Source organism: Natrix helvetica (assembly GCF_964273705.1).
Source record: "Natrix helvetica genome assembly, chromosome: 1".
In the NCBI taxonomy this organism is placed as follows: domain Eukaryota; kingdom Metazoa; phylum Chordata; class Lepidosauria; order Squamata; family Natricidae; genus Natrix; species Natrix helvetica.
In genome coordinates this window covers 200,084,976-200,110,628 of record NC_138548.1, presented here as the reverse complement: position 1 = coordinate 200,110,628, position 25,653 = coordinate 200,084,976, and the positions used below count along the sequence as shown (strand labels likewise).

The 25,653-nt window shown below is 42.5% G+C and overlaps 1 protein-coding gene across 2 annotated transcripts in view; it reads right to left on the bottom strand.

Annotated features, from left to right (window-relative positions):
• The window catches only part of ZSWIM4 (zinc finger SWIM-type containing 4), a 33,987-nt gene extending 9,109 nt beyond the window's left edge, over nt 1-24,878 (bottom strand). Inside the window, exons 1-5 of one of the 2 annotated variants that reach the window (XM_081939717.1) lie at nt 24,390-24,878; nt 16,789-16,990; nt 3,339-3,695; nt 1,935-2,083; nt 1,126-1,276 (exon numbers count right to left, since the gene is read on the bottom strand). In XM_081939717.1, coding sequence (XP_081795843.1) covers nt 1,126-1,276; nt 1,935-2,083; nt 3,339-3,695; nt 16,789-16,990; nt 24,390-24,572 — 1,042 coding nt within the window. In that variant the 5' untranslated portion in view covers nt 24,573-24,878. Of the gene's footprint in view, nt 1-1,125; nt 1,277-1,934; nt 2,084-3,338; nt 3,696-16,788; nt 16,991-23,450; nt 23,553-24,389 lie in introns of those variants that run through there. The other variant, XM_081939718.1, reaches the window with a different exon arrangement.
• Between the last annotated feature and the right edge of the window lie 775 nt (nt 24,879-25,653).

Below are 25,653 nucleotides of genomic sequence, written 5' to 3'. Positions count from 1 at the left end.
GGCACAAAGTCAGGTGCAGAATCAAAGTTACAGTCTGAAGTCTAATGAAATAGCAGTGGTGTGAAAACTAGGCAGACCATTGACAGGCCAATTTCTTTGGGGGAGGGGGGAGCCCATTCAGGAGCTCCAGCATGGTCTTCCAGCATATATGGAATATATGCAAGTAGCAGCATACTATTTAGTAAAGATCCATCAGGATTCAGAAGGCTGGTCATCAGAACAAAGATGCAAAAAGCTAACAAAAAGAGAAAGAACAGTGTGGTATAATAGTTAAGATGTTGGATTAGGGCAGGCGAATCTGGTTCAAGTCCACCCTTGGATCTAATGGCTCAATGGATGGCTCCACCCACTCTCACTATAGAATTTTTAAAGGGGTAAATAGGAGGAGGGAGGATTATATATGCCACACACTTTCTTTCTCTAAATAAAGACAAGTTAGAATTCAGCCTCTTGGACAGGGCAAAATTCTGTCCACGGAATGGTGGCTCAGATCTAGCACAGCTCTGAAATGACATGCTTTTTCTTTTCCATCCCACATAATGATAGAGAAAGATAGGCTTTGGGTTCCATGGCATAAAAACTACTGGAATACAATTTTGTATTTTAAAAAAATATGGCTAGAAAGCTTGCATTTTACTATGGATTAGTTTTTAAGACTTGATAAGAAAACCATTAATAATCCTGTGATGAAAACCATCGCCCTCATGTTACTGCTCCTGAAGGTTTGTCCAATTTGACATTTGTCTCCAGTTTTCGTGTCTGGTACGGCTATTTCTCAAGTCAAGAGTTCAAGCCTCATTTCACTTACGAAAGTATTTTTCGTAAGTGACTGAAGGAAGAAGGAGGATTTTTTTTTTCAACTGGAAAGCTTAACTGGGTTGCAGAATTAATCAGTAACGTTCTTTAAAAAAAACAAGAAAAGGAAAACACACGGTATCGGGTGAATTAAGCACCATTTATTTAGTGGCAACCAGATTTTCTTGTCTTCAGGCTCTGTATTTCCAAACTTCTCCTGCAAACTTGTATTTTAAAATAAGAATCTCAATTCTGTATCAGCCTACCAAATTCACCTACTGTCATGAAAAGCCTTGGCCATCCATTCTTTTGGGCAAGCACTTCACCTACCAAGTTCATCCCAGAGCTGCCGGCACTTGTCAGTCATTCCTGCTCCCTGCTGCCGCCAGAGTACCAGACGTGGATCCTGCAGAAACTGCTCTGTCATCAGGATGAGCATCCGTGCCCCATTGGAATCTCGCATTCGTAGCATTTCCCGCACCTGAGGAAAGACAGAATTGACACTAGGAGAAGACACCCCACCACCCAAAAAACCCTAACCAAACTTTGTCGCCTATCAAAACAGCAAACTAACTTCCCACAATTTGCTGCCTTCCAGATGTGAAGTTCCTAGCACCTCCAGAAACACACAGTCATGCTGCCAAAGGTGACAGAATTATAATCTGACAGATCTGGAGGAAGCACATTTGAAAAGGCCACCATAAAGTCATGTTGAAACGCTGTGGAAATCTCACCTTCCCTCTACAAATGGAGCTTGACTTCTCTTTTCTAGCTGCACTGACAGTAAGATATTTTAGTATTTAAAAACCTTACATTTTAAACCACCTAGTAATATGCATATGGACAATTTTCAGATCATTTCCTAATGCAGGCTGCCTCTTCATTCCAAGCCTGCAAGCGACCTCAACCCAGCATCTACAGGCAGCACAACCATAGCTCAAACTTGGGACTTCCCCATCACCCCTGAAGGATAAAGCCCCAATAGTCTTCTAGTGGAAATATCTTCCTTTTGAAAGGGTGGTGTTATCTCCACAATGAGACACAAAGATCCTTGCTCCATGGTAGCAGAGAAGAACAGTGGCATAGCTTTACTAATAGAAGAGTGATGGGCTGGGTAACAAATGAATGTCAGTTTTTACCTTATTGAACATGGACTGAAGTTGCTTGCTCGCTCCATAATAACCCCCATTGGACAGTAGCTGCTTCACTTGTTCTTGGATCTGCTCCTCATCTAAGTGCCAACAGTTTGCATCTTCAATGCCAGCACCAGCTGTGGGATCTGGAGCACCTGGAAGGAGATGGCCAAAGCATTAGATGCTACATATTACTAATCTTCTAATACTCCCTAATTTTGAGGGCATTGATTGCACTTTTGTAGAAATTAACTAGGCCGAATTTCTGCTTGGATATTACACATAGCAAGTATTTTCAAAATGATTCCGAAGAAGTGCTTCTGGCATTTTATTCATTAAGTACACATTTTTCAGGCATCTGTGGGAAACTGATCAAAAGATGCTACTGTTTTACAGAATCACTTTACTAAGATTAAGGCAGCAGCATGGGTTTTATACTTGCAGAATAGCCTGAAAAAGGTCACGCTGTAACAAATGAGAAAAATATATTTTGTTCACTTGAGTTCTGATGAATGTATATTACTATCCCATAATAATAATAATGGATGATTATTATGCTTCCACAGAGAAGGGGATGCATAGTAATCAATCTTTAAATTTTCATTATCAAGAGAAAGTGTTTGCAATGCCAGTACATGATTATCTCAAAGGACAGTTATACACATTTTAAGAAGTTTATTAAGGGTGAAATGGAATCAATCAAAGATACACAACCTGTGCAGTTGAGTAAAATTTGCTTATCATAAAAAGTTGGAACTTACAAAAGCTCTGGGAGGGAATGATAAGAGCTACTGGAGTCAATTTGGTTTAGTGTTTATGGCACCAGCCTAGAAAACAGGAGACTGTGAATTCTAGTCCCGCCTTAGACACGAAAGCCAGTGGGGTTACTTTAGGCCAGTCACTCACTCTTAGCCGAATCCCCTCACAGGATTCTTGTGGGAAAAATAGGAGGAGGAAGGAATATTAGATACGTTTGCTACCTTGAATTATCTGGTTAATTACCTGATGGTACTAGAGTGTGATGGCATGCTGATTGTGTATCCCACTATTCTACTAATGGGAGTATGGTATTATTACACAATGAAAGATTTGTTTCTGTTTATAACTAAGACACTTTGACCACTTGTTTATTGCTTCTGCAATCCGATGCCCTCCCAGTATACTGAGATCTAGACACATTCTGGAATTCCCAGCCGGCTTTGACTAGGATTGATTGGAATTATGAATGAGACTTGGGGCTTTTTTCAGCTGTCAATTAGGAAGTCTGGCAATGAGTTCTTTCCTCCTCTGTTTTTTCATGCAGTCTTTCACGCAGGGTTGGGGACAAGTAACCAAGGCTGGCTGCTAAAGCCCCAACCTACAGCCATTCCCTGCCTCTCCCCAGGATCCAAGGCTAGCCCAACTTCATACCATGCACTCGGTTGATCTCAGAGCCCAGCAGCAGTATCTCATCAGCAAGCCTTTGAGCTGTCGGCAGCACTTCTGTATGGTGGGCGCTGATCAGGTACTGCACAAACTTCTGTAGCTGATCCCGGTTCATTTGGGACAATGTCTCTGAGATAGGCAGGCGCAGCTCCACCTGGTGGGCATGCCGGATGCGATGCAGGGACAGAGCCACCACATGAGCACAATAGAAGATGTCCCGATTGTCACAGGCACAGCTAACCGATGTGATTTTGCAGCGGTCAAAACTGATGGAGACATGATAACTGTGCTCTGGCTCACTGGGGCCGGGTGGTTCTGTCACAATACCACTCAGGTGGAAACCTGTGCATTCAGAAAGGAAGACAAATACTAGCAGTGAGTCTACAACTTGGAGCAAAAGTCCAAAAAAATCTAGAAGGCTGACATGAAAGAATAGCAGCATAATTACTTTTACTAGTAAAGTGGGCATGGATGGATTGGATTCTGAGGTGTAGTTAGGATGTCAAATCTTAGGACTTTGAAGCAATATAACAAAAGCTGACCTACTGCCCATGCTGGGAGAGTCATTCATAGAAGCATTAGCACCACCTCTGCAGTGAACAGAAACTGAAAGATTGACCAGAATCTGACCCACAAGGGACTCAGCTCAATCATAATACAAGTCTTTCTGAGGCAGTCTTGTCAATCCAGCGGGTTATCTAGACGTGAGGTTTAGCGGGAGGATGAAATCATAACCCCACCAATCGGAAGCTTTTTCAGAGCTCCTCTCCAATGTGTCTCCAACCCAGTATTTCTGGAAGGGGTATGGATAAGAGTCACAGACCGAAATAACAGGGGTGGAGGCAGAGGCTGCAGAATAGGGCCATAGGAGGGGCTGCTGGATTGCACTGACCAAGCAGATGAGTCATATGTGATGAAAGTGGGCACCCTCACCAAACCAGTTGGGCACAAGGCCACACCTCCCCAACTCTGCTGTGTCATTTTAAAAAAAAAGGATCCTCTGCTAGTACTGTCAGCCTGATATGGGTGACTCTCATTAACTACCTGATCTGGACTTACACCCAGGTAAGCCTTTCCTGCACCCCTGGGGGTAGGAGAATCACTGGCTATATTTAGAATAACTATAAATAGAGAAGGGATGCATGTGAGGTAGTCAAGTGTACCCAACCCCCTCATGATGGACATGAAAAACAGATCCAAGGCTTTCCAAATTACGTTCATCCCAGCATAGTCCAGGCATAATACATTATAATACAACACACTGGGAGGAAAAAAACAAAATCTAGGTTGTACTTAAATGTTCCAAGTAATTTGGGGCATACTGGCTCAATGGGATCGATCTGAAAATATCAGAGATCACATTTACGGTATTGGTAATTATGGACAAATGACTAAATATTGGTAATTATAGTCACAATGGCTAAAATAGCTTATGATGTGCTAAAATATATAAAACTTTGATGCAGTAACATGGGAATCTTTATCTAAATAATCTTTGGACATTTACTTCTGTTTCTGCAAAGACAGCATAGTCCTAAAAGAATCTTGCACTTAAAACTGCAAAATGCCGTTACAATTTCTACTAACCTTATTTGAGTGTATAAAGGAATGAACCCTAACATATTTTCTTCTCCCGAATAATACTTTTTTCAAGATGGATATGCTTAGGAATAGACTCATTTACACCAATAAAAATTTTGTACATTAGTTTATTCTTCCAAATGTGTCTCCAATACAAGTTTCAAAATATGTCTTGAACATCAACTTTCAACGTTCTCAACTACCTTACCTGTATGTGTTTTCTATCACATCAGAAAGACATCAAGTCAACATGAATAAGAAATAACTTAAAATAGCAACAAAGAAGCTGCATAGTACAGTACAAGAAAAGTCCAGCTGAAGATGTATGTCCCCAAAGGAGTTCCCAAAGGACCAGTCTTGGGACCTATTTGACTAATATTTTATTGAAGAAATATAATGAAACCTGGAAGACAGGAAATTATAGGTTTTTCTTTCCCTCTGGATTTAGGATAAGGGAGGTGAGTGGATGATTTCATCAAGCAGAATAAAAGAAATGGGAAGAAATCCACATATTCTGGAAATACCACATTTTAAATGATTAGCAAAGAACCGGTCATATGAAAATAATAAATGGAAGAAAGAACTGAATCTTGCTCAGGCACACAGTGACTATGAGTAAACAGCGTCATACAACTGCCAAGTATGGAGATGTCATTCTTGGTTACTCCAAGGTGGAGTAATTTCAGGAAGCTTTGGAAAGCATTCATATTTTTGTATAGGCTCTCACAAGAGCTCATCAGGAGTGCAGTTCTGGTCACCCGTTTTCAAAGAAAAATAATTCCAACAGGAGAAAGGGGGGAAAAGGAGCCAACTAGCATACTTAGACTACAGAACAAGGATTCAAAGGAAGCTAAGATAATGATGATGCAAAAGGATAACGCAACAAGATAATGCAAAAAAAAAAAACACCCTAAAAAACTAAAATGCAATTGATAAATTTAGACCAGAAAACTGGGAGTTGTGAACATGAACAAAAGATGGAAATACTTATTTCATAAAAATGAATATCACATTTATAAAATATTCAATTTTAGTAAAATAATTATTTCAATCTTTTGGTTGCCATTTTGTACTTAGCTTGACCTCTTTAGCTATCATTTTGTACTTCTCTGTTTGGGGGATACCATATTACATACTTAAAAACAACCAGCAAATAAATGGCACGTGACTAAGTCTGCATACCAGAGGTGGGTTGCTGCCAGTTCGGCCCAGTTCAGTCAAACCGGTAGTGGAATTCAGGCCTGGGTCGCAGGACCGGCAGCGACCCAGCCTGCCACGCCCCCGAGCCCATTCCCTCGCTGCCGCTTGGCCACAGCCATTTGGGATTTTAGTGACTGCATGTGCACAGTTCATTGTAAATGGTTCTGCACAGTCACAGGCAGGTGCACATCTGGCACACGCACATGTTGCGCGCGGGTGTGAACTGGCAGTAAGGCCGGCAGCAACCCACCCCTGCTGCATACCAAACACTAGGACTCAGAATTAGAAACAGGAAAAAAGATTTTAAAATTAATGGCGAAACGTAATGACTGTTCAATTACTCATAAAATATCCATAACGCAGTTCTTACTGTTATTTACTGAGCACATTACTAAAGGAAACAAGACTATAAGATTCTATAACAGTGATGGCGAACCTATGGCACGCGTGCCACAGGTGGCACACAGAGCCATTTGTCAGGGCACGCGAGGCGCTGCCCTGTCAGCTGGCCAGCGCGCATGCGCGCCCTGGCCAGCTAAGTTCACCTTTTGAAAAGCCATTTTTCGCCCTCCCCAGGCTCCAGAGGCTTTATAGGAGCCTGGGGAGGGCAAAAAGAGCCCCCCCCCGCTCCCCCGGAGGCCCTCCGGAGGCTTCAGGGGCCGTCCAGAGGCTTCCCTGAAGCCTTCGGAACGCTTAAAACGACCCTCCGAGCAAACCAGAAGTGACTTCCGGTTTGCTCAGAGGGTCGTTTTAAGCATTCTGAAGGCTTCAGGGACCGTCCGGAGGCTTCCCGGATGCCTTCGGAGCGCTTAAAACAACCCTCCGAGCAAACCGGAAGTCACTTCTGGTTTGCTCGGAGGATCCTTTTGAGCGCTCCGAAGGCTTCAGGGAAGCCTCCGGATGGTCCCTGAAGCCTCTGGAGGGCCTCCGGGGGGGCGGGGAAGGCTCTTTTCGCCCTCCCCAGGCTCCTATAAAGCCTCTGGAGCCTGGGGAGGGCGAAAAAAGCATGTAAAAATGGGGGGGGGTGTCACGCGTTGTGCGCGCATGCACACTGGGGGGGTCGCGCATTGCATTATGGGTGCGGCATGCGCTCCACCCACTTGTGGCACGTGAGCCAAAAAAAGGTTCGCCATCATTGTTCTATAATATTAGGATTTTGCTCTGTTGGCAAAGAAATAGAAGCCTCACAATGCAGGTTCCGCCCGCTTGTCCTCCGGTTTCAACTTATCAGCCACATCCCCTGTCACTACTGAGGAAGCATTAGCGAGGGAGGCTATAGGAGGGTCGAAGTTAGGCAACTGAAGAGCCTGGGAAAAGGCCTTCTCCATATTGTAGAAGCGGCGGTCATTGCTCCCGGGATTGGGAAAGGTAGAAGGGCGAGCCCACTGATTCTTTACCACCTCTAGAAAAAGGGGAGGAGCAGGAACCTCCTCCTTATTGGCCGCTGTATTAGAGAACATGATCAAGTTAGGGTCTCTGGGAGGGGGAATGGCAGGATCCCCTGTAGCGACCTTAGTGGTCTTCTTTGCCTTGTGCAATAAAGGTTTAAATGTGGGGGGAGCAAAGAGATTGGGGAAGGCCGGAGGATCCGGGAGAACAGTGTCCTCATCCTCCGAGAACCCCATGTCCTGGCGCGGATCCTCCCCTAGCACTGAACCCTCACTAACTACTGAGGGAGAAGGAGGCCTCGCATACTGGAGTCTAAGATCAGAGGAGCTTCTGGCCTGAGGAGGCCCCTCGGGCCTAGGCTCCCTATAGGATTGCTGGTCCCTCAAGGAAACTGCAGAGGCAACCCCTTTTGAAATGGTAGAGGAAATAAGCTTCTTAATGCTCTCAGGGAGCAATTCCAGATCCTCCAACTCATCCTCAGAGTGTCCCAGATCGGGGCCCTGTGGAGCTAGGGTGCAGGGAGGAAGGAATCCCCTAAATGAACCCTCCAATGGATCCTCAACCACCTCCCTCGAGCCATGGGGTGAGACAGGAGGGGAGGGGGAAATTTCCAGGCCTGATTGCCTGCGTGCCCCAACAGGAGAGATAGAAGGGGAAGAAGGACTGAATCCCCTGGGGGGAGAAGCTGAATGAGCAGATACCGGCCTTAACAGAGACCTAGATCTGGAAGGAGAAGAGGGCTTGTTGGCTTGTCGTTCTGCACTAGCAATTACTAGAGCCTTTTGGCATCTGGTCTCATCCCTCTGGGTAGCTGTGGAGGACTGCTGGGCCGCTGTAGGTTTGACCGCTGCTGCCCTGGTTCTGGGCCCTTCCCTCTCCTCGGGCATGTTCTGGGCACCCCCCTGGGCCTTCGAAGTGGTCTGCCTGCTCTCCGCCATTGGAGCCACTCACGTGTCCTGAGGGTGCTGCTGCCCAAAGTCACCAGCCAGTGCAAGGGCCTTGTGGGAGGAAGGATTGGGCTGCTGAGGCTAAACTTGCCGGCCCGACACTGGCCGCAATGCAAGTGGTAATTTTCAAGGCTTACAAATGGCCTCTTCCACGTGCGTGCCTCCAAAATGGCCGCCCCCACATGCGCGCAGCAAACAGCTGTTTTCCTTTGGCCGCGGCTTGAAAAGGCTTGCCGCGGCTCGTTGCGACCAGGCACGACTTGCAAAGCTAAAATTAATAGCCCGCAGCCTGATCGTAGCCTCTGGCCAACAGCAGAGCTGCGAAAGGAGAACCTGACACCCCCGCAATTCCAGGGATCGGTCAGAGCTCCTGAAGACCACAGGAGGAGAGCGGAGCCAATTTTGCTCTCCCCCCGGCTTGCTGCGAGACAGTGGACCCTGTCCCTGCAAGTGGCAGCTCAGACAATTTGGAATTTAGAATAGCCAATATATATCTAATTAATATAAATTTTTACTCACTCTGGGAACTCATACAGTGCTTGGATCAAAGACTGAGAGGAACTGGGAACCACAGGGAAAGAAGGAGGTTAAAAGAGATTTCCCTCAGTCTTCTGGACCAATCAGGCTGTGAGAATATCCCAGGAGTCGCCCCTCCTTCGAGTCTACCGGAAAATTATGTATTTTAATTACCAAGAGTACAAACTTTTTAAATCTTGGTTATATTTTTAAAACGGCATTTAAATTTGCAAATTCAAATTCTTAAGAATTGTATCAACAACTACCGGTAAAATAATCAGGGTTCCTTCTGCCTTAAAAATCATTGCCCCAAAGTTGCAGAGTTTTACTGCTACCTTTACAGACAGTGGAATGTTTAAGACGAAAGGGCACATCCCACTGGCAGTGGGGCCTTTAACAAGATTATCTCCAAGTATGAAAAACTGATGCAATAAGCTGTGACAAGAGGCTTATTATTTGGAATTATACAATATCCACTTTGGGGAGGGCAGCTATAAGCCCTCTCTCTTTATTCTTACAGTTATTCTTTGGAAATGGGAAAGCTCCAAAATAATTTTAAAAAATGGATCTAAAACCAGATTATGTAACTAAGTAGTACAAGAGTCTGAGACACTGCCATTTCAATTTTTGCACATTTATGTTCCAGGATTTCAGTTTAGAAGGAGATCCACTATATAGTATAATTTGAGGAAGCATTTTGTAAAATGGTCAAATGTAGAATGGACCGTGTTATTAGAGATGAAATAAATCTAACTTTCTATAATTGACATATATATATCCTGAAATCAAACCACCATTTTCAACTGTATATTAACAACCAGTATTTTCTCAAGTGTAGTCAACAACTGTCAAGGTTTGATACTAGAGCAAAGCATTGTCTTTCTTTCCTTTTCCCCTTTCAAGGAGCAACATTTGCAGTGTCATAATATGTTAGCGTGATTCATTTTTTTCCTGTCTCATTGGAGTATCAGTAACCATGTTTGGATGATACATTTCAAGCTTGTTTCAATGAACTGCATTAAGAATCCCCTGGGCATATTTGAAATTGACTCTATGCAAGTCCTGTTGTGCAAAAACAGGCCCAATAAAACTTCTTACAATCACTGTAAAGTGGGCAGTATCAGCCTTTAATATTTTAACTTTATTTTATGGGTTTTTTTAAATCTGTTTCAAACACACAGCGTATTCAAAATATTCAACATGCAAGCAGCCTTGCAAAACTAGCTTTTCTCTCATATAGAGTACTCGCATCATCAAGCTAAGGTTTGAATAATTTGAATGCATAATTCAAAAAGACCATAGAGTCCCTAAAGAAGGTCCAGAGGCTTGAGTTGGAGAGAGAGAGAGAGAGAGAGAGAGGGAGGGAGGGAGGGAGGGAGGGAGGGAGGGAGGGAGGGAGGGAGAGAGAGAGAGAGAGAGAGAGAGAGAGAGAGTGAGTGAGTGTAGTTCTGAATTTTAAGAGAAATGAAGTGTAAATTATATGAAGAAACCATGACGGACCTGATGCAAAATATTTCAAATCTTATTTTCCATTTTTACCTAAGAATAGCTTTTGCAGCTGACAAGAGCTTCTCTTTCATCAGAGACTTTTCTCCGCATACATCACAGTTTATAATGGGTAAAAGGATAATTGATAGGGCAAAAGTAACCAGCTCTTCTTTCACTCCTACTAGTGTCAAATTCATGACAGTTTATTTTGTTGAACATACTCCCATTTTTTTCATATTAAGTACAATACATTTCTTTTAAGAAAGTTTATTTTTGGCAATTGTAAAAAAGATTCCATTTGGAGTGCTAGCTTGGGTGATTTCGAATTCCAGATGCAAAATATTTTGTAAAAGGCACCTGCTTTTAAACAGGATAGTGTGATTGCTCCAGCATGCCTTCCATTGAAAGCCAGTGGAACGGGGGGCAGGGGGGGGGGGACAGATGACTTTTAAGATAGATGGGGTCAAACCAAAAGGCTCATATGTCAAACCAAACTCAAAAGAGAGCACATAAAATTTAGTAGGTCCCTAGCATGATACTGCATTGGCAATCACTCAATCACTGCCCTAAAGCATTCAGATCAGGAAACAAAAACCATCTACTAAGGTTCTGTTAACTCAGGGGTGTCCAACCTTGGTTAACTTCTGGACTTCAACTCCCAGAATTCCTGACCCAACATGGGGAATTAACTGTGTCCACTTAAAGGGATTCTTTTGAGCCACTACAACACCATTGCAGAGTTTGAGTGGCTAGCTAGTATGCACAATTAAAGGATACAGGCATGGAAGAGGATTTGCAATCTCTGAGCAGTTGCAGTTGAGCTGTCACTTAACAGGAAGCTGGCTTTAAATGGATAGCCAGACACAGAAAACACCCCAAAGAGGTGTCAACTGCAGAATCGGGCAGTCCTCAATGTTGAGTGGCATAACGATTTCATGCAGGAGGAAAAAGTAAAACTACCATGGGCTTTGATGAAATCTGAAGGCAGACGATCACTATTGGCAAATCCTATCATCTCACTGAAGCTCTGTTGCATGTTTCCTTTTGCGCTCTTGATATTATTTTGAGCCCATTTCACCGGAGAACTGGAAATCTGTCTCAACTAAAGTAAAAGATTCCAAACTCTACTTGAAAGATAGACCAAAGTCTTTTCCAAGTACCACAATCTTATTGTCTCCACGTTGGTTGTCAACTTCTCTCATTACTAGTCAGCATGTTTGTAGTTTTAAATGCTGAATTTCCTCTCTCCCACCTCCCTACTCAAGACAAGAAAGATATTGGTTGTTGTTCTATATTTATATCTAGCTTGAGAAATTAGCAATTTATTTTTAATTGGATCTAGTGGTAATGGATAAACTCTTTGCATAACTAGTTATTTTAATGTACCAAGACCTTCAGTTCATGGCCTGGCTATAATCAGCACTAAGTAGGGGAGAAGGTCAAATATGTTTTAGATAAGTCTTACATAAACCTGTAAACTTCAAATATGTTGTGTCTCCTCCCATTGTCATAATTCGTAAGTTGTGTTGGCCGTCTTATGGTCTCAAGACGGGACTAGACAAATGGATGGAGGCTAGAGCTATCAAGAGAAACTCGTCTTGAATCAAATGCGGGACTGTATAAGCCTCTTTTCTTTTTTCTTCTGACTAACTACAATGTATAGAAAAGTGCCCTGCTGTGGAAAAACTCCTTAGCCTTTACAGAGCCATAGCTACCTAGTGAAACTCCTAGCTAGCTGAACTACTTAAATTAATATTAACATAGTTATCTCAAAACACCAAATTGCCAAAGTTTCCCATGAGGCATATGGAGTTAATGTCTGAGTACACTCATTCAGACTGCACCATAGAAAGAACACCAAGATCACAGGGTGAGTCTTTAAACAATCTGCCTGCTAATTTCTACATAATATATCTTATTTATCACACACATTTCAGGTATTCAATATGCTGGACACATTAATTCTTACAATCACTGTAAGGTAGGCAGTAGCAGCCGCATGTTATAAGAGGGTGGGTGAGTACAAGAGAAAAATGGATTGCTTAAAGCCACTAAACAAGTTTATGGCTGCAATGCAAGAGGAACTGGGGATTTCCTGCTACGCTGTAAGGCTCCCACTCTAAGCCACTTCATCAGCTTTTCACAAAATACTCTTTGTTAAACAAGTTTTGAACATTTATAGCCGTACTAAAATATGACCTTGGATTTCATGATACAATGCTATCTGTTAGGCCCTAGGAGTTTCCCAGAGCTCTGAATAATTTATGGAGAACTGCAGTGAAGATGACAATGTTTGCCTTTCTTATTACTTGGAAAAAGACTTGGTGTCAGCTTCAAAGTGAGGAGGGGACAAGAAAGAAAGAGGAATGTGATTCTACAATCATGTGCTAGCCATCCAGGACTAGAAACCTATGCCCTTACCCCACAGAGCAATCTGTTGATTGCAGCTGGTTTTGCATGTCATAGATAGACAGACAGCTAATTCTCCATAGGATGCTTAAAAATCTGCTTGCTTGTTTATGTAGAAAGTAAAAGTAAGTGATGTAACTTAAGCGGGTAGAATATAATGAGTTCAAACTAAGCAAAAAGAAAGAATCAGTAACATGAAACAGCTATAAATCCACTGAGAGCAAGTTTGCTGTTAACATGTTTTATGGGAAAAACTGAGTAAATCCTAATGTTATATTAACGATAGATTATCCTTGCCCATTTTGTTAGAGAGCATCACAACATTCATCTATAAAAGTACATGCAATTTTAATAATGACAGTTCCTGACAGTTAGAACAATTAATCAGTGGAACAGCTTGCCTCCGGAAGTTGTGAATGCCCCAACACTGGAAATCTTTAAGAAGACGTTGGATAGCCATCTGTCTGAAATGGTATAGGGTTTCCTGCCTAGGCAGGGGGTTGGACTAGAAGACCTCCAAGGTCCCTTCCAACTCTACTATTGTATTGTATTGTATTAATTATTGATATAAACAAAGAGATCCAGTTTGGTATGGTGGTTAAGGCACCCAGCTAGAAACCAGAAGACCATCAGTTCCAACCCTGAATTAGATACGAAGCCAATTGTTTGATCTTGGACCAGCCACTTTCTCTTAGCCCTAGAAAGAAGCAAGGGCAAACCACTTCTGAAATCTTGCCAAGAAAACCGAGGAACTTGTCCAGGCCAGGAGTCAAGTCTGAGCCAAAGGTACAAAAAAACCAACAAAAAAAGTAAACAAAAAGTGCAGGGTTTTGGCGCATTTGCTAGCACTTCACCCACCATATAAAGCATCTTCACAGAAGGCATCTCTTAGTGAAATATTTATAGCATTTCCAAGCACTTCTGGAAATGTAAGTAGTTAAGAAGACAGAGGCTTTTATACTCTCGGAGAAAGATATGTAGAATAAGCCTAATCTCCAAAGAAGTATTTCAGGGACATACACAATCTAAGCATTTCAGGTTCATACACAATCTGGGAATTCCAGGGAATAATTCAAGCGTGTAATCAAGAATAAGAAATTATAGGACAAGAAAAGTCCAAGCTGACACAAGAGGAACAGAAATCAATGTAAATATTGATATTAATCTCACCTCTGTGTAGCCTAGAGCTATTAGACAATCTGTGTTAATCAGCTGAGAAGGGCTACTTCCATATTTCTTCCTATATTCATGCAATGAACTAGACAAAAACTAGCAGCTGCTTTGCAGTACTTCGCAATGGAAAGACAACTCATGACCCACGAATTCTACCTCTGTCAGCATTTAGATGGGCCACAGAAGAGCAGTTGAATAACATGTTCTCAAGAAATGTATGTGAGCTGGAGGGGATACCAGATACCACATACCAGAACCACTACCTTGCTGTAAAAGGAAAACACTCATTAGGTACACCAAGCCTGATTTACTTACTATATGCTTCTCAAAGACATTTCTTTTAAAAATCAGATTGCATTTTTAGATCTGTTTTCTTGGGAGCAAACTTTTTTGAACTCAGTGGGAGTTTAAAATAGGCATGCAAAGGAGTGAATTACAACCCATTTTAAGATCAACTGTGCTATTTGAAACAACAAATAAATGTCCAGCAAGCTGCTTTTTAGAGAGAGACATTACATATCTGGGCTAAAATGTGTAACTTTCTGGATGAAGACTACATTTGGTTTTTGAGTGACATAGGCAGGACTTGCACTCTAAAAGGTAATGGAAAGGACCACAGCAAACACTAGATTTGATTTCATTGACATGTAATTAAAGTTGTAGTTAATTTAAGTACTCTCCAATGAGTACAGTATTTCATCATGTTCCTTCACATTCAAATTATAATTTAATAACTACTTTAGGGAACCTCGAACAGCTTTGCCTAAACCTTTCAGGGCGGACATGTGGCTCTGCATTCTCAGGTTGTATATTTCTGCTTTAGATTCTTGGTTCCAAAATCAAAGGTCAGCTGAGGGAGGTGTAGGAAATTCCCAAATGAACTCCCATCATTATGGCAGTAGGCAAACCCAGCAACATTTGTGCTCCAACTTGCTTTAATATATAGAAAAATATGGAGGAGAGAAAAGACTCTTTGTTCTACACAGTGTAGGTGGGTATTTTGGCCATTTATAGGAGCCCATCCCACAGAGCTCACTTACAGAAGTTCATAAACAGGAGGGTAGCTGAGATTCAGAAACTCTATTTATAACAATAAACTCTATTTATTGTTAATACCAATGGAGCTATAGTCGTCTGCAGTTAAAACACTGGAAATTGCTTAACAGAAACCTTTGTTAAATGAGAGAAAATGAAAACCATTTTCACAATGGACAGAGATCTCTTACCCTCCCTTCAGGAGAAGACCAATTAACTGAGTCAAATAATCATCTGCCCTGTAACCTCTTTCATAATGGGTCCAATAAACAGCAAATATACATGTTAACTGTACAAGGATAAAATGTGGAATATAAGGACTTTTGTTCTTATTCAAAGAAGACTAACTAGAATGGTTCCTAAGATCGGGGGTGGGGGTGGGTAAACTTCCATGTTTAGGTTTCCAAGTTTAGGAGTAAGAGTTGGGTCGTTCTATTATGCGTATTAACTGGGGCACGTGAGACTTATTATCTCTTCAGTGTTTCATCACAATTTTCCGTAATTATTCATTGTACATGGCTATATGGAGAAATTGCACACGGCTCTCCAATTCTGAAAACTCAAATACTACATTCACTCATAGCATTAACCCATGATTTGCTTAATCTGATTTTGTTGAATAAGCAGCAACTGGCTGCTTGTAATTTAATTAATATCTCTCAAATTCAAATTTAACACACATAATCAGGTTGATTATTTGATAACAGAATGAAATGTGGTTTGCCACTGTGTTCTTCCAGGATACTGTATGGCTTCCCAGGATTGTCTACTGCTATCAGATTTCCTAGTGGTCTCCCATCCAAGTCAACTCTGCTTAGCTTTTGGTCAAGAACTCCCAGCATGCATAATAATTCAGCATTTACACAGGCTCTACATACATTATCCTTTTTTTCCAGCTGAGGTCAAAGAGTTGTGATACAGGGGAATAAATAGCTTCCAAGGCACCTGCATTACAAGGGGAAGCCCTTGCACAACTAGTGCAAAATGCAGAAGCCATGCCACCATCTTGCAGTTACTAGAAATGCAGCAGGAGCCAGGCTGAATGATTCCTTCCCTGGAAAACAACGTTAGCTTTCCAATTCTCAGCCTTTAAAAGATTGCTCGTTCTTCTAAATGTTCAGTGATGTTTTCTGATTGCTTTTTAAAAATTATTATGGAGGCTTTTCTGTCTGATTGCCAAGGAACAGTCAAAAGAACATTCAATAAAATAAAGATTATTTTCAGCATAGCAGTCAAGGGTTTGCAATTTACAATCTCTATAGCCTTTGTCATTATCTCTATGTATAATACTTCAAGAATGGTAGTATGACTGGAATACAGCAAACTGCTGATCTCACAAAAGCAAATATGGTGTCTGGCTATCCTGCTATTTTGGACACATCATCTATGATGATGGACTTTCATCTTGGATTATCATAAAAAAAGACCCCACAATTTTATACATAACTACACGCAATTAAAAATCTAACTAAGTTCACTTCGGTATAAATGTAAGTTGGAACTACAAAACCCTTCCGTTTATTTTTATTTCTTTATTCCAATTACATAGCAAACAAAAAAAAATCAGATGCATAATTAATGGTTTACAAAACAATCAATAAAAACGTGGCTAACCTTTAAAAAAATCATTGCGGATTAGCACAGCCACAATCCAGTGTGTAAATATGATTTCCTTTTTTAAAAATAAAGTTACTTACCTACTTGGAGGACACGGTCAACAGCACCTGACTGCAGCAAATTCAAGCCACGGTTAAAGGGCACACGAGAGTCTCGCTCACCCTCTGGGGGATGATAGCCAAGGGAAGAGTACATGCATATTTCCCGTTCACTCCGTGGGAAGGACCAGAATACTATGCGCTTCTGTACAGGTTCTGGGACACGGGAAAAACGTTCTTCAACCTGTCCAAGAGGGCGAAGAAGGAAGAGAGACCATTAGAAGGTCTAAGATACTTTGAGCAGGGATCTGAGGTTCAGTCTTACCCTGAATCCAAGGTAAACAACCTTTGAGTCATATAAAGGTAAAGGTTCTCCTTGCATATATGTGCTAGTCATTCCCGACTCTAGGGGGCGGTGCTCATCTTCGCTACAAAGCCAAAGAGCCAGCGCTGCCTGAAGACGTCTCCGTGGTCATGTGGCTGGCATGACTAAATGCCGAAGGTGCATGGAATGCTGTTACCTTCCCAACAAAAGTGGTCCCTATTTTTCTACTTGCATGTTTACATGCTTTCAAACTGCTAGGTTGGCAGAAACTGGGACAAGTAACGGGAGCTCACTCTGTTACACAGCACTAGGGATTTGAACCGCTGAACTGCCGACCTTTCTGATCGACAAGCTCAGCATCTTAGCCACTGAGCCACCATATACAATTCCTCAAACCCTATATTAAATAGCAACAGAGCAGTCCTAGACACCCTCACCCGCAACAAAACCACTATTTTTTTTTATAGAATTGAGGGGGAAAACAAATTCCCCAAACTCATAAAACAATTGAACACAGGCTTAAATATTTTCTCTTGTCAACTCTGATTCTATCTACATTATCCCTTTAGAGATTTAAAAGTGCACGGGTAGACAGGTTGTCATACCCTGTCCTACATAATGAACCTGTCAGCTGTTCACAGCACACACCAGATGCATCAACTGGGCTCCAACCTTTTTTTTTAAGATTACTTGAAAATACCTTCAATTACTGTTGAAGGTATTTCCTTCAACAGATCTTCAGGAGAGTTGCTTTCAAGTGCCAAGTTATAGCACTGCTTCCCCATCCCAAAGCTTTTTATGATAGATTTCTTTGCTGTAATAACTCCCCCTACCTTTTTACTTTGATCAGTCCTACTGCGACTGTCATAATGATGAAGAATACTTTGGAGAAAACATACACGCATGAGATAGAAGAACAAAGAGCAGCATTGCCTGGGTCTCTCCTTATGGGGATATGCCAACCAAGTGTTCTTGTAAGGCCTCTTAGGACTGGAGATAAATACTTCAGTTCCAAGATAAACTTGCACTCCCTTTCCGCAGAAGCCTCCAAAATGGCTAAAAGATCAGATTTCCATAAGATAAGGCCAAAACAGGCTTTCTTCTATGCATTATGCCATATTTTGCCACTCTGGCATATGATTAACAAACCACGCTGAACTGCTAGATTTAGCATCCAATCAAGCATGCAGCCAAGCAAGGATCTGCGATTCAACCCTTCCTTCCCTTCCACTCTTCTGAGAAGAAGGGCCAAATATTGAGCTACTTTTACTTCAGGTTGCGTGGGAAGAAGGAGAGAATATGATGGGAAATGAGAAGGGATACTGGAAACCACAGGCCTGTCGCAGGGCTGGAAGAGGAATGCAAACGGCCAAGTGTCCTTCACTATAGGCAAGAAACATAAAACCCACACAGTGGCTAGAGAACAGCTGGTTGCTCAGGAGGTAAAAAGGGAGCCATGCTGAGGTCTGGACTAAGCCTGTCTCCTTTAGCAGCAGTAGCACTCCTGCCTCTCCAAAGCAATTGTGGCTGCAGGGGCAGAGAAGGGAGAGGACTGAAGAATTAAGCCTGGGAATTTCCCTGTCCGTGCTAGTCCCCCTGGCTAGGAAGTCAAGTCCCCTGTTAGATTCAGCTTCTCCTTGTGGTGATAGCTTGGTTGGTTTAGACCAGGGGTGTCCAAACTTTTTGCAAGGAGGGCCAGGTTTGGTGAGGTGAAAATGTGTGGGGCCGATCATTCAGCCTGACATTCTTTGAACCCTTAACATTAAATGCGAATTAACCACCATATTTTTCGGAGTATAAGACGCACCAAGATTTTGAAGAGGCAAATTAAAAAAAAAGTTTTTGCACTCTCCCAAGTTTTTTTTTTAAAGGGCATGAATAGCCTTTAAGAGGCTTCTAGAGTGCTCCTGGGGGCTAGGGGGGGCAAAGTTGAGCAAAAAATGGCCCATTTTTTGCTCATTTATGCCCTCCACAGCCCCCAGGAGCACTCTGAAAACCTCCCAAAGGCTATGCACAGCCATTTTGGTGAAGGGGGCAGTTTTGGGAGGCAAAAAATGCTGTATTCAGTGTATAAGATGCACCCAGATTTTTAGCCTCTTTTTTGAGGGGAAAAAGATGCATCTTTATACTTCGAAAAATATGGTATTTTATGAAAGACTAAACAAATAACTCCAGTGGGGAGAAGAGGCTGCGGGCCGCTTGAAATTTGAAAAAGGACCACATTTGGCCCCTGGGCCGCACTTTGGACATGCCTGGTTTAGACATTTTGATTTTAAAGAAGCTTAAATATTATAGGAAATTGATCTCCCACTCCTTGGTCCCTGCACTGTTTCCTGCATTAGGTCCAGCCACCACTTCTTGGAAAGGGATACCATCCTCTGGGGTAGAAGAATGCCCACGTGATTTCTATACTGCTCTTCCATTCCCTCAATTTACATGCTGAGGTATGTTTGACATCTTTTTTGCAGCAAGGGCGCTAGACAATCTAACCAGGGTATTAATTGCTGGAGGAATGCAATCCTTAAACTTAACAGGGGTTATTGGGGTTGCAAAGATATTTACAAAAAGGGAAACAAAAGGGAGGCCAGAGGGAGAAACTGCATACACTGAGAAAAGTGCAGAGGATTAAGAACCCAAGGATAAGGAAACAGTCTTTTATTTGTAGGCAGATCTAGAACATTTGAATGCTTACTCAGCTTTACCCCATTTTCCATTATTCCCTACAACTTCCTTCCACATATAATTTCATTCTGCCATGTTGGTTTCAAGTTACTACATTTATATATATATATATATATATATATATATATATATATATATATATATATATATATATATATATATATATATATATATATATATATATATATATACATACATTTATATATATATATATATATATATATATAAATTAGTTAATTTAGAATTAGTTAAGCACTGTTTGTTGAATAACTAAATTGGCTGGATTCACTCGCATAGCAATAGGTCATTGCTCCCAGTTTACAAACTGCAATGGTGGGACTTATACAGCACAAACACCAAAGCCATGAAGAGGCAAAGGAAATGACCTTGAAGCAAGGAGGAAGAATTGCTACTAAGGCAGTGATCAGATAAGTGGGCTTGAGTTCATTCGAATAAACTTATTTGAGAAAATGTCTTGGTCTGGCATACCTAAGCATATAGTGCTCAAGCCCACATTAATGCTTATAACATTGAAAAACCATATTCTGTATGGAAAGAAGCTAGATTGGTTGCTTATTTTATCACACAATCCAATTCAGGTGTTTGACAGCTCTGGCAGGCTTACAGGTTCAACACAAGAAGAAGGGGATTATGTGTCACTGTTCTTGTCACCCTTAACAGAAGAAGGGTGGCCATATGTCTACCAGCAAAAAAAAATATCTCCAACTAATTTCGAAACAGAGTTTTCTACAGGTTTCTGTCACATTCCTATAAACGGAATGTTTGATACAGAGAAATGCCGCTAGAAGCCAAAACTTTGTCAAGCCTCTTAGGCTGTACTTGACTAATTCAATCTGTGTAAAACTGGATTCTCTAGAATATCACATCACCCATAAGGCACACATCCAGCCTCAATATGTCACTGCCTTTCAGCAATCTTCTCCATGTAATCACCTTGACTTGGTGAAGTTCCTTCCTCTTCAATCAGCTCAGATGTCTTAACTGAATCCTCGCATCTCATCCCTGTGCTGAAATATTCTGCTATGACTGTCCTTCTAAAATCAGGCTTTGCCAGCAGCCTTCTTTCATTCTTCTACATGCAACTTCCTCAGCTAACTCTCTATTTCTCCCAGTGCTACCCTCATCAGAAACAACCTGCCCACTCGAGTTAAGAAAAAATCATTTTCTTCCATGCTTCTGCAGAACTATATTTTACATATTTCTCTAAAAATAATGTACAAGTTAAACTACCTGTAGATTTCCCAATATTTGATCAATACTTCTGTCGTCCTTTAATTACATTCTGCTCTTATACAAGGCCCAGGTTCTGTGTTTTCTAAGAAGAAAAGGGAGCACATTCTTTCGATGAAGAGCACTGCCAGATTGAACTAATAGTGTCACACATTAAATGGCAAGAAGGGCAGGGAGTAGGAAATCTAAATTTTATCTACATATTCTTTTCCCATTTGGAAAAGGAACATGGAATCAAATCTGAGTATCTGAAGGTACAACCATTACTACCAAATTATGAGACCTTCTGCACAAACCTCACTGAAATAAATGTATCATGAAAGTCGCAGCCTTATCTTGCTTTAGGTCCGAACAGGAGAACATTCCCATTGATTTCAACTCATGATTTATCAAGTCGCGGCCTTATCTTGCTTTAGGTCCGAACAGGAGAACATTCCCATTGATTTCAACTCATGATTTATCAAGGACACATTCTGTATTCTAAACTGCATCTCAACCAATATCACTTCACATCTTATTGCAGTCAGATTGCTTCCCTTTTGCTAGCACAGGAATAGGGTCAAAGAAAGAATATCATAAAGGAAACATTGCAGAGATTTTGTGGTTTCATAGAGATGGACGCAAATGAGCATATACCAAGGTTGACTCCTCACTGAACCAGGGTGCAAATGAGTTCGCCTAGCTCTTTAGAGAGCAAATAAGTCCTCTTATGACAAAAATATCACTTCATAATATTGTTTTTGCTAGAAATGTCAGGAGGGAGTGTTTACAAGAAGCTTGCTTCTAAAATGTATAATGTTCTTTAAATGATGAATGCTCTTCAACTGAAGAGCCTTCCATCATATAAGCTCCATATCTGCAGCAGAAAGAGCCAGACACAGACATACCACTTGAGTGAGGATCCAGACAAAAGTAATGGCTATTACTTTGCTAAATTCAAAGTCAAAGTTGTTGCAATTATAATGACAATTCTCCTAACTAACAGGTTAAAAAGGTGACTTCTTCTTGAAAGAGCTTCTGATTCAGTAATATATTCAACCACTCCACTCAAAATAAAAATTGCATTTCCAAATTGAAAAAAAATATACAGCAGTCATGGGTTTCATCAGCTTCCTTCCTAATTCTCTTCCCCAACCCAATTTATTCTGTGTCATAAAGTTGCTCTGTCTGGTGGAAAAACCGATGGTGCAATGTGGGGCAAAAAGAAAAGCAGTCATGTTTCTATTCTTATTATAAACGCACACACTGCTGGAGATGTAAAGTTATGCCAACCCACTTAAGAACCATCATGCAATTTGAATCCCTCAGAACTGTTTGAACTCTCTACCTTGCTATATTAGAAGTATCAAGGGCCTTTTAAAACAAAGTGTGAAACTTTGCCCCGGTGAAACTTCTTTTTAAATCACTGTGATGGAATCTTTCCCAGGCTAGATAGTAGTAACAACAACACTTTCCAAACCAGATATCATCTGCATTCTCTCCCATTTCAGGTGTGCACATGCTTTGACTTGGGAAGTTTCACCTGCTGATGTCAGTGACAAGCGACTCTTGTTGGACTAGTTTCTCAGCCCAACACGGAAATTATGCTCTGGTGTCTCCTTGTATGAACTGTGGCTGCTTACAAGGAATGTTCTGTTTGATGGAAAGAAATAACTACATTCTGATATCCAAGAATAATGGGTAAGCGTGATTCTGTTTCATTTCAAGAAGGGGACAGAGAGGGATGAAGAGATAAATGCACATGGAGCAAGCCAAGCCTCTCCCCACCCACCTGTAAGAGTATCCAGATTTTACTTTCACTTGGGTTTTGCCCAGACTAGCCCCAGATCTCCCAGCCACATCATGTCTGCTTAGTTTCGGCTATCTCCTATTTTTCATGCTTTGTTCCAGAAAAGGCCTTGGGAAAAATAACTAGTTACCATAACCACTTCCTACAGAATGAACGGCATAAGGGCATCAGCTTGTGAAGAGACAGCCTGTTACAGGATAATACAAATTAAGAAAACTTGTGGAAGAGCACAGTGGGAAAAACCACAAATAAAAGTTGAACTGAACATGTAGGCAAGTTAGCAAAACCAAGATATTCATTTAAAGCAGTGTTTCTCAAACTTGGCGACTTTAAGTCCTGTGGACTTCAACTCCCAGAATCCCCCAGCCAGCATAGCTGGCTGGGGAATTCTGGGAGTTGAAGTCCACAGGACTTAAAGTCGCCAAGTTTGAGAAACACTGATTTAAAGCATTTTCTTCCACTGTAGTCCAGTCCACCAAGAGACCCCCGGAACTCACATTTAGTAAGAATCAGACCAAAAACTGGCAGAACAAGAGTGGCTCTTCTAGTTGTCAAACAGCAAGCAAGTTATTAAACAGGGGTTCCAAGGAAAAAGTTATCAATTGGGAAATAAATGGAGAAATCAAGCGTTTGTCACCTGACAAACAGAACACCCACCATAGTCTGGATAAACCACCTGCTCCCTTCCCTTCTCTTGCCAAAGCTGTTTTATAAGGAAATCTCCCCACATACACAAAATGATCCCAAACACAATTAAAACTTGACCCCAAGGTCAAGTTACAAGTTTACAGAGAATGTAAAATGAACTATGAATAGCCAGCTGATACTTTCCAGCAACAGGAAAAGGGGGAGAAGGAAGGGGGGGAGAGAAGGTGGTTTTGCCTGCAGCTAAAGAAGAAAAAGGACAGTCCCTGAAGGGGGGAAAATTTGGGGGGGGGGAGGACAAAGGGAAGGAAAACTAGTGAAAAAGTGGCAGATTAAACTAGGCTTTGTTCCAGTTACCAACCAACCAGGGAAAGAAAGAAACCCGGCTTTTCCTGCTCCTGTGCTGCTAACAGCATCTTGGAGGTGCCCAAGTCAGCAGGTGAAGCGCTTTTTCCACATTGTGCGCGGCCGCTCTCACCACCTACTAACGTTTTGCACGTCGGCCTATTGTCGGAGGGGAGCGATTTTTAGAAGCTGGCATTTCTGGCTTCAGCCCTGAAGGAAGCGATCTTCCAACCCCAGCCCCCCCCCCCCGCTCCCTCCTCCCCACCGGCGAATTGGAGGGGGGGAGAAGAACGGAGAAGCCTTTCAGAAGGAGTCCAAACGTGGGTCGAGAACCCTCTCCGGAGGGTCTGCGCGGAGTGGCCCCTCTCCCTCCAGCAGCCCCCTTGCACTTCGGGGGGAGACTTGCGGGCAGCTCTGAGCCCCAGCGGCTCGCTCTGAAGGAGGAGGAGGCGGCGGGCAGGCGATTTAAAGGGAGACTCTGCGGGGCTCTCTCGCTCCTTCGCCAGGTCCAGCCGGCATCACAGCCGCGGACTGTGTCAGAGGCGGCCAGGAGGGGAAGCCAAGAGCGTCGCGCTGCCCCGTGGGGGGATCCGTTCTTCCTCTCACCTGCTCGAAGGCCCAAGTTTCGGCCACCCGCCGGGCGCTCAGGTCCAGAAGCGTCTCGACGGCAGAAGAGGTGGAAGCGGAAAGGGGGGAGGAGGAGGAGGTGGCGGCGGCGCTTGGTCCCGGTCCCGGGTCGGGCTGCTCCCCAGGGGCGCCGCACCTGCGCTTAGCGGGCGGAAGCTCCATAGGCCCGGCCGATCCCCGGCCTCTCCTGAGCACCTTCCCGAAAACCCACCAGTGGCGGCCCGGGCCCAGCCCGGTCAGTTGGTCGTTTCTCTTTCTGTGGGCGGCGGATACGGCCCCTTTAAGGAGCTCCCACAACAATGAGCTCGACGGCTGCTGGTTCCCTGGACCTCCCTTTTCTCTTCACCCGCTTTCTATTGGGCAGTGTGCAAGAGAGAGCCTTGAACAGATTGGCCGAGCTCGGTTGCCAATCAAGGAGGAACAATGCACGCCCCCATGTTGTGGGCTTTAAAAAAAGAGAATAGGAGCTGTCTGGAAAAAAGGATGTCAATCAAAGGTCGGGAAGCCCCCCAGCCAATCAGGCAAGACAGGAGACCAAGGCCCTTAAGAAGGGTTCTACGTGGGCGTGGCCTACGCCGCGATCCTTCCATTCACAACATTCTGATGCCGGCTGGGAATGGCAACAATGTAACGAGCTGGGGGTTGAGCCGCATTCCGGCTCAGGCTGTTTCTCTACCCCGCCCGTCACTTCCCCGGGGTTCCTCTTTGCCGGACCCTCTTCGGTCTTCTTAATCGAAACCTAGAAAACGAGGGTGTGGGGCTGAATTGATGTGGTTATTGTATTTAAATATTTTTCGGTGAAAAACAAAATACTTCTACTGAATGTAAGAAAACAAAAACTTGCCAATTGAGTTGTTACAGAGAGTGAAATTATGCTGACAGCCTGATAACGAGAAAATTTTAAAGCGCAATAGAAATTTCATTCTTCAGAAGCAAACTCTCTTTAAGTAGTAATCCTCTGAACAAAGTTTGTGTAGGATACACTGAGTTGTCCTCCTTGTCTGCACACTCAGTGAAGCATTGCTACCCCTTTTCAGCCCAATCCAATACATATGCGTGTTCAAATATCCCTTTGATTCTAATAAGCCAGATAAATAGGCTGGGTAACAATATCAAAAGGGGAATTTGGCATTAGTCACAATGCCTTTTCTGCAATAATCTACACATTGAAATAAGAAACGCAGTATGGGTCCTTGGGAAAAAAAACTCTTGCAGTTGAGCAATATCAATCATAATTCCACAA